General features: G+C 45.8%; 1 protein-coding gene across 1 annotated transcript in view; it reads right to left on the bottom strand.

Annotated features, from left to right (window-relative positions):
• The window catches only part of SOS1 (SOS Ras/Rac guanine nucleotide exchange factor 1), an 897,181-nt gene that overhangs the window by 252,341 nt on the left and 626,279 nt on the right, over window positions 1-18,561 (bottom strand). The window contains exon 17 of the mRNA XM_086927418.1: window positions 410-527. Within this exon, the coding sequence (XP_086783544.1) occupies window positions 410-527 (118 nt within the window). The remainder of the gene's footprint in view (window positions 1-409; window positions 528-18,561) is intronic.

Here is an 18,561-nt window from a genome sequence, read left to right as displayed (position 1 = left end):
AAACTGTGAAAAAAGATATCCTCTTAACAACGGATGTTCTAAATAACTTTGCCACGGCTCATTTGTTGAGCAACAATGAGGATGGTACACTTTTAAAGAAAGTAAAATGTGTTAAAATGCAAATGATCTGCAGGACATTTGTTGATGGATACAGCATACATGTGATATATGAGAGAGCTGGGTCCAAAATAGGTTGCATATGGATTATATGGATAGAGTGGTGCCAGATGCAAATCTAAGGAACTACACTATATCCACTAAGGGAATTAACAACTCTAATAACTGCTGAACTGAAGGAAATAGGAAAACGTAATGATTAAAGGTCAATAGCATTAGAGTCTTTTATCCCTACATTTTATTCTGGTTAAGTATAATTCTCATCATCATGTATTAATCAAACAAAACTTACCACAGAAAGGCACACATGGTGGATTAATTGACCTCAGCTTAGCCAAATATTTCTTTTGGTGATCCTCACTCAGCTCATGAGCTTCTTCTAGAATTTTCCTCTGGCGGCCTGGTACTTGCTGAGAGAGAAACACTGTTACTTTACTTTAACCTACCCTCACAGTCACAAAATGTCTTATTTCAAAAGTTTAGGTTAATTTAAGAAATAAAAGTTAGTCACCTGTAATCCTAGTTCTCTTCCAGGGGTATTCTCATCAAAGTCATAAGCACTGAATAGTCCCACCCACAAACAAAATGGATGGAATACTCCCGTCTTAAGGCCAATGGAGATAAAACTGAGCTAATGGTCGTGGGGAAACCTTCTATCCTTGATTTTGTACAGTCTTTGCTAAACTGTCTTGACCCTCCTCCGGCCCCTAATACGAAGACTCAAAGTTTAGGCATTTGGCTGGATAAGTCCTTCAAATTCGACCACCAAGCAGTGAAACTAGCAGCACTCTGCTATGGCATCCTTAAACTGCTTCTGAAAGTCCTACCGCTCCTTCCCATGACGGCAAGGAGAGTCATTGTCCAGGCGCTGATCCTTTCCCGCCTGGACTACAGAAACTCCCTCTACCTTGGGGTTTCGAAGTCAACAATAAGAAAACTGCAAGTTGGCAGAATTGTGCCATCGCTCTCTCATCACCTTCTATTGACCCAGGAAATGCTTACGTTCGGCTAACTTATTTCTGGCCTCAGACCCTAAGACAATAAGGAAAAGATGTGGAGGCTGTTCCATCTCATATAACACCGCTATATTGTGGAACACCCTTCCTCCACATCTTCGCTCAGTGACCCACCATCTCTCCTTCCGGAAGTTTCTCAAAACCTGGTCGTTTAAAAACGCGGATCCATAACCATCTAGCCTGCAGTTCTGCCTGATGCTGCTAGCACTGGGATGCCTCCGGGTAGCCATGCGCTTTATAAATACCGAATAATAATAATGATGCAGAATCCTAGAGCACTTTTCAAAAGTATACCTATATTTATAACCAGAATTTGTACTGTAGTACTTTATATATGATTGCAGTATAAAAAAGGCTACAAATGGCTAGATTTCATTGAATTTTCATCATTGCATAGACATGCGTCACTCTAAAAAGGGAACAGAAAATCTTTCAGAAACTTTTTTAAAAGAAAAAAAAAAGGGAATAGGAGACATTGTTAGCCTATAGGCTGCAATGCAAATCATAGAACAGAAAACTGTCACTGTGCCTTTAAAAACCTCAGAGTACTTACTGTATCCCATCATGCCTCACAGTGACAGTTAGATCAGGTAATTTTTATGGAAATAAGGAATCCTGGGAGAAGCAATTTTTAAGAGCAGTAAAAGTTCCCAAAATTTGGAGAGTAATGATTGGTGTTGTTTCCAAGATTTTTTAAAATTCCTAGCAAGAGAGATGTAGGACTGTAATATGCAGGATCCAACAGGTCCAGGTTAGGCTTTTTCAACAGTGCCTTAACCATAGCATGTTTCAATACAATTGGAACAGAGCCAGATGATAATGAAATATTGGGCAATTTGAGCAAGGTTGGCTAGATTACCTCCACTTCTTTAGCCAAGACACAAGGTGGAGCGATATCCATAGGAGAGCCCGATTTAATTGTGTGAAAATCTCTGAATGGCTTTCAAGTGTTAGAGCATGGAATACACTCAGATTAAAAGGACAGCGGTGCCACCTATTCTCTGAGGGTTCCACAATATCCCCATTGGGAGACTCTAGAAATGTGTCATACATTTTTAAAATTTTCATGTGGAAATAGTTTGTCAGGTCATAACATTGAACCAACGATATTTCTGTGGTTAGACTAGCAGCAGGAGGCTCTAGAAGGTGTTTCACTACCCAGAACATTTCATGCGGGCACTGATTTTCTCCTTGAAGAAGACTGCTTTTAACTTTTTTTTAACCTCAGTGATAAACTCTGGTGATGTCCTGGTGCCCTCATACCCCAACGTGAAATAGCCGTATCAGCCGGACTTTACTTTTTTCCAATTTAAGTACTCCCAGAGAGTATGTTGCACACAATGCCAGCTGTACAAAATGGGAAGGGGCTCTTCTGCAACAAGCCAGGTGCTAATGCGCCCCAGCCTTTTTTCTTCATATCAAACTTTCTGGTAGGAATTTCGAGTCATATTGTCAAGGGTCCTAGATTAACTGATATATTCCACACCTCAATTGATCTTAATCTATGAAGACACGGATAATAATCATTACATAAAAGTCTTACAACTTATAGGCTTGGAGGTACCTCAAAGTGACATTGATCAACAGTGCAGAGGCATTAATACCCCTGTAACCCTCTGAAGAGATGGTGGCAGGCCACAAATAGAAGTATGTACCTTGAGTGTTCAATATACGAGGCAAAGGAATGCCCCCCACAAACACAGTAAGATCTGGGATGTTTAGAAAGGATTATGTTACTTACTCGGTAAGCATCTGTTTAAGGCATGAAGTTCTGTAGAGTCCCAAGCTCTGCATACTACTGCCATCTAACGTTGGGTCCGGAGTTTTACAAGCAATTTTTCTACGAAGAAGTCTTTTGAGTCATGACATTTGGTGATGCCTTCTCTCGGTGAAACTGCGCACACTCCTTTGTTAGATTATTTTCCTACAGGAGGGTGAGAAACAAGTGTATAGAGTGTGTAAGAACAAAGAGGACCATGCTAAATGTAAATGTATCTTATAATTATGAAATGTGACTGCAATGGCCACAGGCGTCCAGAGAGGAGAGAAGGCGCATGTGAATCTACAGCACTACATGCCACGAACAGATGCTTACAAGGTAAGTAACACTCTGTTCAATGGCACGTGAGAGTAGATACACATGCTCTGCATTGACTGTAAAGCAGTCAGTCTTTAGAAGAGGCGGCTTAGTTTGTGGGAGTTGGATTTGTTTGGAAAAGTAGCATTGCCTGACATACATTGGCTTGTTGGGTACTAAAACAGCCACACAAGAGTGTATGGTAAATGTGTGTTTGAGGTAAACCATGTAGCAGCCTTAAAATCTCAGCATAGAGAAAATTTCCAAAAAAGTCCACAGTAGCTCCTTTTTTACGAGTGGAGTGTGTCGGAGAGTAACTGTTAAAGTTCTTCTGGCCATATTGTAGCAAGTCTGAAAACATTTGACTATCCATCTGGGTTTGCCTAATTTGGATATAGGGTTACCTTTATGAGGTGGAAAAAAGGCTACAAAGAGTTGCTTTGTGTTTCTGAAAGTGTTAGTTCTATCTATGTAGAACATGAGTGCTATTTTTACATCTAAAGTATTAAGAGCTCTTGCTGCTACTGAATCAGGGTTAGGGAAAACACTGGGAGCTCAAAGGATTGATTGGTTAAAATAAAATTGAGGGACTACCATAGGTAAGAATTTGGAATTAGTTCAAAGAACTAGTTTTTCTGTATGTATTTGGAAGAATGGTTCTTCTAATGTTAAAGGCTTCAGATCACTGACCCGTCTGAGTGAAGTAATGATAAATTAGAATGCCACTTTCCATGAAAGGAATTGAAGGGGGCCTGAGTGAAGAGACTGAAAAGGGGGACCCATGAGTCTGGTTAGAACAATGTTAAGGTTCCAAGAGGGTGCTGGAGGAACCAGAGGAGGAATGACTCATTTCAGACCTTCCATAAAAAACTTATTGATTGGAATTTTGAATAGTGAGAGATGCTGACTGTTTTGTAGATAGGCATCCATTACGGCAAGGTGTAACCTAATGAAGCATAGGCTAAATTACCCTTTAGTAAATAAAGTAGGTAGTAGATAATATTTTCACCATGGTTTTCATTTGGATCAATTTGTTTACGTTGGCAGTAACAAACAAAACATTTCCTATTGTCAGCATAGTATGCTCTAGTTTTGGGTTTACATGCTTAAGAATGTTCATACATTCTTAAGGTAAATTATGATAACCAAACTATGACCTCAGGAGCTAAACTGAGAGCTTCAGGATCTGGATGTTTGATTGGTCCTCAATTCTGAATGAGAAGGTCCTGCTTCTTGTGAAGAACCACTGAGAGATCCAGCTGTGTTGTGAAACAGGGTTGACACAGCCAAGTGGGAGCAACTAGAATCACAGTGAGAGATGTTTGCCTGAGTCTCCGAAACAGAAACGGAATGAGACGAAGAGGTGAAAAAGCATACGCAAATATCCCTGACCAACTCATCCATAGTGCGTTGCCCATGGATAGTGGGTGTGTGTACCTGGCGGTAAAGTTTAGGCATTTTGCATTTTCGCTGTGGTGAAATGGTCTATTTGAGGAAAGCGCCACTTTTGAAAGTAGGGAAGGAGGACATGTAGGTGAGGTTCCCACTCTTGAGTCGGTTGCTTCATCCTGCTGAGGTCTGCAAAACTGTTGTTGGAGTCTCACAGATATTCTGTCAAGAAATGAATGTTGTGGTGAAGAACCCCGTCAGACAGCTGTGATAGTTGAGGGGAACGTGCCCCCTACCATTTTTGTAATTAATACGTGGCTGTCATATGGTCAATTCTGACTAGGGCAACCTTGCGAGATAGTTGAGGAAGGAAAGCTTTTAGTGTCTGGAAGATCGCTTGGAGCTCCAGGTAGTTGATGTGTAGAGATTGACGTTTGGCATCCCACAGACCTTGTACTGTGAGGCCCAATAGATTAGCACCCCAACCCTTCTCTGATCATTCTGTTGTCAGAGTGAGGTGGGGAACACGGTCCAGAAAATGCTGCCCTTGTAGCAGGTTTTTGGCATTCCACTATTGTAGGGATAGCGGAGTATAGCAGTCTAGCAACACTAGATCCTCAAGGTGACCTTGTGATTGAGACCATTGGTGTGCTAGACATTGCTGCAGAGGGTGCCTGTGCAACCTCGAGCAGAGAATAATGGCAATACAAGCGGCCATCATTCCTAGCAGATTTATCACTATCTGAACTGTTAGAGTTTTGTTTGGCTGGAACTGTGGTAGAGTTATTTGAAAGTTCTAAACTTGAGCAGGATTTGGAAAAGCTAGTCGTAACTGTGTGTTAACCCCTTCCATGCTCATGGCGAGCTCAGCTCGTCATGAGGCACAGTGGAGCTGTGCTTATGACGAGCTACGCTCGTCATGAACAATGGAGTACGATTAGGATCAGCACAGGAGGGGAAAACCATTAGCAGCCAAGGTGTTAAGGATGGCCACTAGGTCAGGCTGAATTGTGAGAGGTTGAGGATGAGAATGAGAATGTTTGTTGTGAACCCTAGTTTGTGAAATAGATTCACTCTCACCCGAGTGAACTGTTGACACTGAAGGAGAGTACTGCCTTTGAAGAGCCAATCGCCCAGATGGGGAAATACATGAATGTTTTGTCTGCGCAGATGTGCTGCAACTACTGCCAAGCATTTTGAGGAAACCGGAGGTGCTGTGGTCACTCTGATTAGTAGTACTTTGAATTGGTAATGTGCGTCTGCTATGACACATCTGAGGAAGGTGCGGTGCGGAGGGTGTATTGGTATATGAAAGAAGGCGTCTTTTAGGTCTAGTATAGTCATGAAGACTCATGTTAACTACTCCAGACTCCCACTGTTCCGGTTATTGGAGAGTGAAGGACAGGAGCAGCGTGTCGCGAGTGGGCAAGGCATCTGCCTGCTTACCATGACCACTGGGGGGTGGAACGGGTGCGGTACTGGAGCAGAGCACGGACCCGGGATGCTCTCAGCAGTGTGGGGAGTTGAGCACGCCCTGTCCTGAGCTCTGAGCGGCAGCTCAGCCCATCCTCGTGGAGGCGGATCGCATTGGACAGGTGCAGCCAGCTAGTCGTGCGACCGCTTCAGCCGCCTCCTCAGCGCCATGCTCTGACTCCATACTGCTTCACTGTTCTACCACTCTGCCTTCTCAGCTTCTTTGTTCCAGACTCTAGTAGTGGTGCTTGCTCCTTGGGCTGCTTCTCCTGTAGCTTCTCCTCCCCAGGGTTCGGTGAGTGCATGCCCTGGAGGGGGGTGGGGGGGGTGAGAGGGGGGGGGTTGGGGGTGGGGGGGGGGGGGTGAGAAGCAAGGAGCTTGTTTCAGAGGGCAGAGGAGCCACTAGTTGTTTTGACGGCTTATTCGCCTATAGCCAGCCTCGCCGAGCCTCTACTGCACGAATCCACCATTCAATTCATAGCTCGTCGCCCCTCCCTCCCCCAATTTTGTCTGAAGGCATACTGGCAATACAAAGGGGGACCTAGGGAACATCACTTGGAAATAAGGAATTTTTCTAATCATCTCCACATTTGAGCACAGCCGCAGGTGCTTGAAAAAGGGGCACCCTTGCCACAATTGCAAAGAAAAGAGCTTGCCTGTCAAAGCCAAAGCAGAAATTTAAATCTGCCGCAGGAGACACGCCATTAAGCAGCCATGCAGTCAGGGGAGCACCCGCCCAGACAACTGTTGGCAAGACATATGACCTGAGCAGCTGGGTATGGACCTGGAACACCACTTTCCTAGAAAGCACAAAGGCAGTCCCTTTTTATGACAAACACTCACAAGCGCAACGAGGGTTCATGCATCATCTTGGACTCCTCTTCCGAGCCAGAGCTAAGCTACTCCCTTCACAGATCACCTTTGTTACTACCTATTGAACTTTCATGCGCACATGAGAACCTGCTAAGGTCAGTGAGCACTTTGTCTATAGCCATAAATGCTGTAACATGGCAATTGGAGAAACATGAAATACAAATGGAAACCTTCCAAGTTATGGCAACAACAATGGCTGACATGGCTAAGGAAGTTGACAGGATGGAGGCAGTCAGTAGCACCGCAACCCCTCCTTTGGAATGTCGGTGCCCACAGATAGTGGACAAACTGGCATCCCTCCTGATGGTTCTCACTTCACTGGTGGAGGAACTGAAACCTAAAATCAAAACCTGCTCTGACCCTGAGAGCCTAGTAAATGGAGCAAATGACCTCATGGTAGCCTGCAGGGACAGAAACCTATTCAACTTCACCCGCGGACAACAAGCAAAGTAACTAGGCCTTTACACCCGAGCCAATGACTGGATCCAGCAATCATACAGCAGACCCCAACTGTAACAATTTAGGGGACAAATGCTTGTAGGATGCACTTCAGATCGCACCACCAAGGACGTAAATAGAGAAGCAATGGCTCAATAAACAACAAATGCATCTAAAGAGACCACCAGCGAGGACCTCCCGGCTTAATCCAACCAACCTAGCAGGCATAAAATAACCACTGATGCGGAACGCTTGGGTAGAAAAGAGTCTACCTCTCTTCCCCGTATTTAGTAAGATTGCACATATTCAGACCTCGCCAGAATCGACCCTCCCAGCATCACAAACAACCTCTATGCACCCAAATGTACAGGCCATCATGGGGGGCTCCCCACACAGATGGTGATCGTCATGCACGGGGATACAGCAACTTAGACCGAGACCATAAAGTCTGAGACACTCATCATTCAAAATTCCCTTTCACGGGACACAGATGCCCAAGACAACGAACAGCGCACGCTGCCTACTGATCCAGACATGGCCACCAAAAGTCAGCAAGCTGTGGGACTCGATCCAATGTCCACTCAATTCTGCCCCGGCTCATACACAAGTCCACCAACAATCAAAGCCAAGAGGGCCTGTGTGGTAGACGTCGACACAGAGGAGACCCCTCAAACAGGAAAACAGCCACAACTTGGGCTTCAAACTCAAAAAGAGCTCATAAAGCCCCAGGGCGAGAAATAAACAACAAAGAAGCCCTTTCAATAATGAAAGCTCAATAGTACAGCCTCATCGGACCGATACTGGCATCAGAACAACAGAACCCACAAGATCAGACCAATAGATTGAAGATGGCTCGCCTTGCCTCCTACAAGACCCACAAAGCACGCTTAAACAAGTCGACAGGGCTCCACCAACACAAAGGCCTCCCCACAATGACTCTAGCTTTAAGTCAAACGTCTTAGCTCTCGGGGAATCAAGCCAGCAAAGATAATTATGACTTCACTATATATTTCGAAAGGCAATATTGACATCCCAAACAGATCAAACATCCTGAAACTTCTACAACATATCCAGCGGCTGTCTCGTACACCAGCAGGGACATTGTTAGGGTGAAATTTGTGTCTCTGACCACGAAGCCAGAGAAGGAACTAACTATTATAACTTGCGGAAACTCGAGCACAGCAGCAAGAGTGCACTAAGAAAAAGATCAATTTGCAGCATGGGGGATTGACATCCGGATGCTTGAAAATGAGGGTACCCATTCATTCTACATGCATCCTTTAAGAACACCCCCAAAGCTTGTGTCCTGAGAGGGACTAACAGAGGAATGCTCTGTTGATCAAGATAACATGAATATCAAGTGTGGCGTAGACGGCCAGTACGGGGGCAGACGTTATTGCAAAGCCCAATGGCCAGCACATTCTTCAAAGGGGCCGATCTTATGTGCTTCCAAGAAACGTGGACAACTGCATCCATGCCTATCACAGGCTATGCAGAATTTTTCAAACTGGCAATTAAACCTAATCTGCTTGAAAGACCCTTCAGGGGCATCTCCATATACATTAAGCACACCCTAAAGTTATGCTTCATAGAGATAAAAAAACCTCCTCCGACATGATCCTGCCCGGCATTCTGAAGGGCCTCAAGTCTGTGGAAGGTCCACTACCCATACTCTTAATTAAGGTATATTACAACCCCCCATGGCCATGGACCCAAGGACAATCTCACTCAGCTGATTATGCAGATCAAAACTCTGAGGATACAACATGTACCCATGGAAATTATCATCATTGGGGACTTTAACACGCATCTTATAGGTGACTGGGAGTCCAATGTTAGCGCCTTTGGGAGCACAGGGAGATTCATCGCCTTCCTTCGGGCTTACAACCTGGAAACAGCACATTTCATATCTACAGTTTCTGAGCCAGGAACAACCCATGCACCTACTTACAATAACCAGACTAAAGATTACATCTTACTGAGTGAGCAGCTACGAAAAAACATCCTAGGCTGTGCTCCCACTGAGCTAAAGTGACCATGCTGCCTTGCTGTTGCATTTAATGACCACAGCAGAACTTCGACATAATCTCTGCCCCCTTGGAGAGCCTAATGGTTTAGAACAACGCAGGCTCCTGAGGAGAATCAAATGGGAGCAGACTACCATCAATACATTTCTCTCATGGAAATCCACAATGACTGGGTGACCGGCCGGGCTCAATAAGCGGGCTATCATAGGCGAATGGGAAAAATTTGCATACAAACTGGGCACGCTGCTCCGAGGGAGCACTACTCACAGCAAAACAAGTACAACTACTCACTTCTTAGGCTGAGCTCCAGTGATCTAGCAAAGCGTGCAGTAACTAAAAATATAACAGCGCATACAAAAAAATAGAAATGGAGCTGCAAAAAACCAGCAGCAAAGACTCACATGTTTGTTTGAAAACTAAAATGGGATGCCACAGAGGCGAAATGGTTCAAGATCTTCGAGGTGTTGGCGCCATGCAAGACCCAACAATTCTGGCAATACTTAAACAATTTAACTCACGGGTCCTCCAGCAGAGTAAACTCGGCCGCCACGGAGACATGGGTCGCCCACGTGAAGTCTCTGTACACCGACCTCCAGAGATCTACTTGTACAAATGGATTCACCCCATAGAGGAAGATGGAAAGCACTAGAGTGGAGCCTTCCAGGCCACAGGCTGATTCTACAGTTCCAAGCAATGTAGTAGTCTACATCGTTTTAAAAAAGATACAGCAAAACGGAGCCCCAATAGGCTCCCTGGCTCCGTTTTCAGGGAGGACATACATTTCTGGGCCTCAAATCTTACATTGCTATATGCAGAATGCAGGGTTCTGGAAAATGTCCCGGACTCCTGAAGCTGTTCACTGTTGCAACAATTTTTTTAAAAATGGACCAACACTGATCCTAAGAAGTATCGGATGATTGACCTGCAGGAAACTAAAGTAAAGGCGTATGCAAGTACACTTTTGTAGGAACTAGCAGACTGGGTATATAGTGAAGACCTGCGGTCATTTTCTCAGACGAGGTTTAGACCAGGGGGCTCAAATGTGAACAATATTACTGTTTTGTCATACAAGCAGTAGCCCGTTGCTCTCCCATGCTCTTCGCCTGCTCTATCGACTACTCAACAGCCTTTATTGGGGTGGGTCACAGCATCCTTTGGCAGAAACTGGCGCTTGGAACATCTGCCCGAAATTACTACGAGCCATTAGGTCTCTGTACTCAGACACATGGGTAAGGGTTGAACTCTCTAGGAGTCCGCCATGGAAAAAATCGACACAGATCGGAGGCTAAAGCAGGGATGTATCCTGGCACTGATGCTATTCAATTTATATACTGCAGACTTGGGCTTAGCACTGCATTGAGTTTTCCTTGCCACTCCAAAAATTGGCAAATCAAAAATCCACCTGATGTTGTATGCCGACGACCTCCCTCTTTCAGACCACACTAAAATAGTCCTCCAAAAAGCTCTCACCGCACTATCAGAATAGAACATCAAGAGGGAGCTGGTAGCCAACGTAAGTCTAAAAATTTTGATCTTTGGCTGCCACCCAAAAAAACTTACCAAGTGGCTCCCGGGACACTTGACTGTGTACAAAGCTATAACAATCTTGGGGCTTCGCTCAGCACGACCGGCCGCCTGCAGAAATTGCAGCAGAAAGGGAAGGTGGTCACACATGCCCTCTGCAAACTACAGGCCACCTTAGATAGATCAACAACCACGCCAATTCAAAGGGTACTGCGGGCCAAACTACTACGTCTCTCAATTATGCGTAACAAGCATTTCGAGGAGTGTTTTTACTGGACCTGGAAAAAATACACTGCACAGCTGACAAAAAAATATTTTCGTTGCCCACTTGCACAAAAAACATGTCAATTCGCCTCAAACTCCATCTCATCCAACAAAAATTTAAAGGGCTGGCCGCCCTAGCAAAATATTTTTAATTGGCAAATGTGGCTCCTAAGAAATACATGAAGGTGCTCATAAAATCCATCTTACTAAAACCGAGCAATCCTTGGGTCTGCTAATCTTTCTATAGCTAAAGACCTGCTACAATTAGCGACTTAGAACTGGGACTCAAGCTTAACTATGCTACCATCAAATCATCAATAAAAAGGCAACTACACTCCGGTTCTCGCATTTTGGACATCGAATCCTTGGCAGCCAGAGACTTTCATGAAACACAATGCCTCCCCCAAATTCTGCACATCCACAAGCCCCACCTCACACAGTCTGTCGGGGGACAAGCACTAAACAGGATTTTAGCTGCAAGCCTACACCCGCTTACCTTAAAAGAATTATATCCATCCTGGAAAGAACTGTCAGGCATCATGTAAATGTACATGTACATGTATTTATATAGCGCAAATCACCCACATCGCAGGCATCTATGCGCTTGCTTAGGGAACCCGTCCTGGTATTCCCCTGAGTGATAACCCCAGCAGGGTATCCGCAAGGTGAAAGCCAGGCATCCCGCCGCGAGGGGCCATTGTGGAGATTAAGCAAGCTATTGCCCTGAGTCGCAGAGTGTGAACCCGTAAATCGAGTAGGCACCGGAGCGAGAATTATCGAGTCCGTGGAATTATTGAGCCCAACCCCCGTCGAGGCGGGGAATTGAACCCTGGTCCAGTGCCGATCTCAGCTTCCGGGTCTGCCGCCTCTAACCCCTGAGCCACACTTCTCCACATAGTGTTGCCTTTGTAACTATAAAAGGGAGTCCCTGGTACAAATTTTCCTATGCTGTTCAGCTTTGCGGCAAGTCCGCCAAATCAATCTCATACCCATATTTTTTCAACTGGACACCTACACAGCAAAGGAGGCTGTCCGTAAGCTCTACACTTTAGACATTGTGAAGAACATGGCCAACTTTGGGAAATTTGTACATCATACTCGCATACCTCAAAGATAAGCTGGAACTGACAGAGACAGACCAACAGCCTGATATTGGGTGTTTTGTTGGGAAGGATGATCCACTGGGAGCAGGCCTGTGGAACCAAGTGGTTGAGTGTACAACATGAAGTGCATAAAAGGTTTTAGACCAGCTAGTTATGAAAGTCTCGGTTAAGGCTTCCTTAAATGTCAATAAGGATTCAGTAGAAGATGGCCTTGTCTGCAAAATATCTGTCTGTAAGAAAAACCTTGGTCCCAACAGTGGAAAACTGTAATCCAAAATACCTCCATCGTCTATTGAACACCTACCGTCAAAGATGCACTCTCTTCAGTAGGAGAAACAAAGCATGAATCCAATTCCATTTCAGATGAAGGGTCGGAACCACTGGCATTCTAAAGGTCGAGGCTCACATCGGTATAAGGGGGGAGTAATTTGTCAGCCTAAACCCAGTCATCTTTAACGTGCGGAACCTGCTTGAGACCGGATCCTCATCAGTCAGAAATGAAAAATGCTCCCAAACTCCAATAATACTAGTGCGTGCTCGGGCAAGGGAACAGTCGGGGAATTATCCAGAGCCATAAAGTTTTAGTTATTTTGTATAATGATCTAGAACGAGATCTGGCTGAAGTTGGCCTGATCTGAGAATGGAATACAAGTGGAGGCCAAAACCAATGCCTATAGAGCAGAGGCCAGTAAGGTTCTGAGCACCACCAGAGGGCCCAGCAGCAAAGGTGTTGATGTGCTACTGAGCCCTGGCTGAGGGCCAGGCAGATGCTGAAATCGGTCTATGTGACCTGAAGTTGCACCAGAGGGACCCTGTAACGTCCAAAATAAGTGCAGTATTTACTCTTTAAAAGCATTTATTTGATAACCATAGCAAAGGACATTTAAGGTGCATAGGCTTCACTTTCAGATTCAGGTCAGAATTTTTCAGAACATACCATAACATTATTTTAATTTTTTTAAACATGAAATTAAATTAAAAATGTACACCACAAGTGGAATTGTAGCTATGAAATGAAACCTAAAACCCCCTGAAACTGGCTGGCTAGGATTAGTTACAACAACCATAACTCGGGGATCAACTATGTAACCCATTACAGCTACACAAAACACACACATTACAATGCATTTCAGTGAACACACACACTCAAACTAACAAGTTACTTACCTTGAGTAACACTTTTTCCGGTTGATACATTATCTGCCCCTGCATTCCTCACCTTTTGAACTACCCGCAATGTGCAGCATTCCACAGAAACGTTTCTCCTCACCTGTCCCACGTCGATGATGACGTTACAATGGCACAGCTCCACACATGACTCTGCGTTACATCATAGTAGCATTAAGACCATCTCGTCGGTGTGCAGACGTCAGTTTCACCCATTTTTTCCATGCCTTTGAGGTGAAACGGGTGAACTATCAACATTCTCACAGCTATACAAGGTGTACAAAACCCAACCAAACCTGGAAATTCCACATCATAGACATTTCCTAGTACCAAGAATCACATGATTTCAAACAATAAATCACATAAAATACACATTGATTATTTTTCGGTATAAGCAGGGAGACAACTGGAAGGCGGGTGGGGTCAGTGAGGAATTCACAGGCAGATACTGTATCCACCAGAAAAAGCGTTACTGAAGGTAAGTAACTTGTTCTCTTGATGGATACATTAGCCTGTGGATTCCTCACCTTTTGAATAGAATCCCCAAGCAGTCCGGTTTCCGGTCGATGGTGCCGGTCTGTCTTTACCAAAAATCCTGCAGCACAAAGAGCAAAATGACCATCTCTCCTCACCTCCGAATCCAAGCAATAGTGCATAGCAAAAGTGTGGAGGGAGGCTCAAGGTGCCACCTTGCAGATGACCACCACAGGGACACTCCTAACCAAATCCGAAGAAGACTTCGCTCTGGTAGAATGAGCGCAAATACCTTCAGGAGGCTCATTCTTGGCGAAGGCACAGCATATCATGACACAGGATAATCCATTTGGACAGCGTTATTTTGTGGACAGCTGTCCAAACAACTTGCCTACATATCTTATATAGAGTTGATCGTCCAAACGGAAGTCCTTGGTTTTGTCCAAGTAGGAGCTGCCCGCCCTCTTGGGGTCCAGGAGATGAAGTCTCTTCTCCTCCTTAGAAGCGTGTGGGAGAGAATAGAACGTGGGTAAGATGATGGATTGCCCGAGTGGACTGGAGTGACTACCTTAGAAAGGAAAGCAGCGCTGGCCCTAAGAACCATCTTATCCACCTGGAATGATGTAAATTCACTTAACCTCCTACCTTAAGGTTTTGCAACCAAAAATATAGTTTTAAACAGTAGAAACCTTAAGGGACAACTATGTAATGTTTCAAAGGGTGAACCCATCAAGAATGTGAGAACCACATTCAAATCCCACTGAGGCACGATAAAAGGAGTCGGAGGAAACCAATTAGTGAGACCGTTAATGAATCTTATAACTATGGGAGATTTAAACAACAAGGGTTGGTCTGGTAAACAAAGAAACGCAGACAAGGCAGATAAGTACCCCTTAACAGTAGCTACTGCACAACCCTGTGTGTAGGAAGTTGAGATTTTGTTGCAGTATCCCCAACACTTTTTGCCAGACTACTGATGCACTTTGACTTGATGTGCCCCAAGTCCCTGCCAATCATGTTCCCCAGGGTCTCTGTTCTTTCCCAACACTGTACCTTGTACCCCCAATTAGCACTTATCCGGCAACATCAGTCCATTGTAAAATGTACCATGGGTACCATGGGCACTGTAGCCAGGGAATGCCTCTAAGGGATGCAGCACTTATTGTGCCAGACTTAGAGGCCCGGTACCTACCTACCTAACTACCCACCCCCACCCCCATTGCAGGCTGGATGTTTTGGTGCAGAACAAAGTCAAGAGTCGACACGGCACCCATCCCCGAGTGCATTGCCTACAAACCAATGCCCTGGCATAGACCAGCCACCCCTCTAGCTGGGTGCACTATACCAGTGGTGAGGGTTCAGGTGCGTGAGCCCTGTACCACTACAGTGTCTAGACCAATTCAGAGGGCATCTTAGAGATACCACCTAAAAAACGAGCAGCCTCTGGTGGGTTCCCAGACTGGAACACACCAGCCTGCGACAACAAGACATGTTTCTAGACCCCTGGCTTTCGCTCTCTGAGCCCAGAAACAAAGCCTTTCCTGGGTGGAGGTGGTCACACCACCCTCAGGCCAGGAAGAGTCTTCTGTGGCAGGGGAGCTTCAAAGGCCATGCCGCTTTTGTAACTTGACCCTCAGCCTCTCCAGCTATCAGGAGCCGGCCCCCTTCCTGTCTCCCCTACTTTTCCACGGGAAGAATTAAAGGAGCCAAGGTGGTGTGCCCACCTCTGCCAACCTCACCCATCAAGTAAGGCGAGGTGAAGCCCACTCTTCAGTGCCCACCATCTTGCAGATGGATTAAACCCAGAACTACTTTTGACTGGGTGTGAGTGTTTGATTGGTTCAGATGCTCCGTCCATTACCACCCCCTTTTTGTACCGCTTTTGGCCACCATAAGTGTGGCAGGGTATGCTCAGACGTGAGTCCCTTGCTCACTTTGCCACTGGATTCAAGCAAGCCGGGCTGAAGACTGCTGGAATGCCAGAAACCGGTCCTCGGAAGCTTGTTTCCGGTCCAGGGAAGGCATGGCTTGGCAGTTCGGGCTGGACTGTTCCCATGAGGCACAGGGTCAGACTGATTTGCATATAGCCATGTCTGAACTGGGGTAGCAGAGTGGGCTAAAGAACGGTGATGGATTAAACCCAGATCTTTGGACTGGGTGTGAGTGTTTGATTGGTTCAGATGCTCCGTCCATTACCACCCCCTTTTGTACCGCACCATCTTGCAGATGGCAGGCACTCTTCAATCAGGATTAGGCATTGTGCCCATTCCCTCACGTGGGGTGACCACAACAAGGGTGTAGTCACCCTAAGGTCAGTAGCCCATTGGCTATTAACCTCCAGACCATTAAAACGCCCCCTTGATACAGTATTTAGGGGGCAGTCCTGTTCCAAGAAGACAGTTACTGCAACCTACAAAGAAGGACGAAAAAAGGCACTAAGCAGAGGAGACTGTAGAGAAGAACTGACTTGGTCTCAGCCCACCGCCCATCTGCAGTTTCCAGAGATCCTGCGCCAAAAGTCACCTTGTCCTGCAGCCAGCGATCTCCAGAACCACTGCGAGGACTGACTGCCTTCAACAAGACAGGAACCCCTGTGAACAGCAGCTCTGTTCAAAAGAAACTCCCAAGACAGACTAGGAGCCTGCGAGGACAAAGAAACCAGACCCCTGGAACCACTACTGCACTCAACTCCTACAGCCTGAGTCAGAGTGGCCCACCGGTCCCAGCGAGGTCCTCCTGTGCTCCAGCTTCTGAGTCCACCATGGGTTGACCCCTCCAGGACTCCCTGACATTGCCTGCAGCATCTGCACGGAGATCCCCCCAACCGCAAGTTGCCTGGTAAGGTGAAATCCGACCTCAAAAGACACCCCTGCATCCAGCCGCCCTGCGCCCTGGAGAAGAGAACCAGAGGTTCACCTACGTTCCTGAGCACTCCAACTTACCTGCCCAGCTGTTGGTTTCTCCCAGACGTCTTCCTGGACTGAGCCAGCAGCCAAAATCCAAAACCGGTACAAAAGGGGGTGGTGATGGACGGAGCATCTGAATCAATCAAACACTCACACCCAGTCAAAAGATCCTTTGACTGGGTGTGAGTGTTTGATTGATTCAGATGCTCCGTCCATCACCACCCCCTTTTGTACCGCTTTTGGCCGCCTTAAGTGTGGCAGGGTATGCTCAGACGTGAGTCCCTTGTTCACTTTGCCACTGGATTCAAGCAAGCCGGGCTGAAGACGGCTGGAATGCCAGAAACCGGTCCTCTGAAGCTTGTTTCCGGTCCAGGGAAGACATGACTTGGCAGTTCGGGCTAGACTGTTCCCATGAGGCACAGGGTCAGACTGATTTGCAAACAGCCATGTCTGAACTGGGGTGGCAGAGTGGGCTAAAGAACGGTGATGGATTAAACCCAGATCCTTTGACTGGGTGTGAGTGTTTGATTGATTCAGATGCTCCGTCCATCACCACCCCCTTTTGTACCGAAAATCCAAAACCAGCAACTCCAATTGAAAACAACAGTGCACCTGACGGCATAACAGCACCCTGCACCCAGCCGACCCTGCGTCGCTGCGGGTGCAACTAGTGTGCTAACTCCGATCCCCATTTGCCCTAAGCCTAACACCAGGAGCTTTTCTCCCACAACCTTGTGGCCTGCTCGTGAGCAGCCACCAACCAGAGGCCCCCTTTCACCTGTTAGATAACATCCGGCCTCAGCACCCTGCACCCGACTGCACTAGTGCCACTGAGGGTGCAGGGTGACCCTAGGGGAACCCTGGTCCTAACCCCAGAAAAACAACTCCCAAACCAGAGTACTTACAGTAAAACCGATAACACTGTTTTCTCCCATAGGAATTCATTGACTGCTTTTCTGTGAAGAAACTTCGATGTTTGGAGTTGGTTTTAATGAAACCTTAAGGAACTGCAAATGTACCACAACTGATTTACTTACCTTTTCTTTAGGAAATGTGTTTATCTAGGGATATCACACCGAGTGGAAAAAGTAACGTACAAAGTCATCTAAAAAGTAACGTACAAAGTAATCTGTAAAGTAACTGAAAAGTAATTTTGAAACTTTTAACTTAACTGTAATTCAAGTAACTGCATTTGAACCTGCATTCAACTGTAAAACATTCCATAAGATTTTGCAAAGTATTATTTCACTCACCTGAACCAGGCTTGGCTTGGTTCTAGGAATAAAATAACTTACTATTTTGATACAAACAAATTGGCCTGAGTTCAATCTTAACATCATATGCTGCCTGAGTGTGTACAACAAATGCGTAACACTACCCTCTGATAAAGCCTTACTGCTCGCCCACACTACCACAAATAGAGAGTAAGGTGTTTTCTACTTTTACCTCTGCCTACCTTTGGGGTTCCACTGGACTCTGTGCAAACTATACTCCATTTTGGTATAGTAGATACAGAGCAATACAAAAGGGGATGATGGACGGAGCATTAGAGCCACTGAAACACTCACCCCCAGTCAACTGATCTGGGTTTAATCCATCACTATTCTTTAGCTCACTCAGCTAACCCAGTTTAGACATGGCCATATGCAAATCAGTCTGACCCTGTGCCTCATGGGAACAGTCCAGCCCGAACTGCCAAGCCATGTCTTCCCT

Source organism: Lissotriton vulgaris, chromosome 6, assembly GCF_964263255.1.
Source record: "Lissotriton vulgaris chromosome 6, aLisVul1.2, whole genome shotgun sequence".
Classification (NCBI taxonomy): Eukaryota; Metazoa; Chordata; class Amphibia; order Caudata; family Salamandridae; genus Lissotriton; species Lissotriton vulgaris.
The sequence above is the reverse complement of the archived record's forward strand: the minus strand, read 5'-3'. Positions and strand labels throughout refer to the sequence as shown.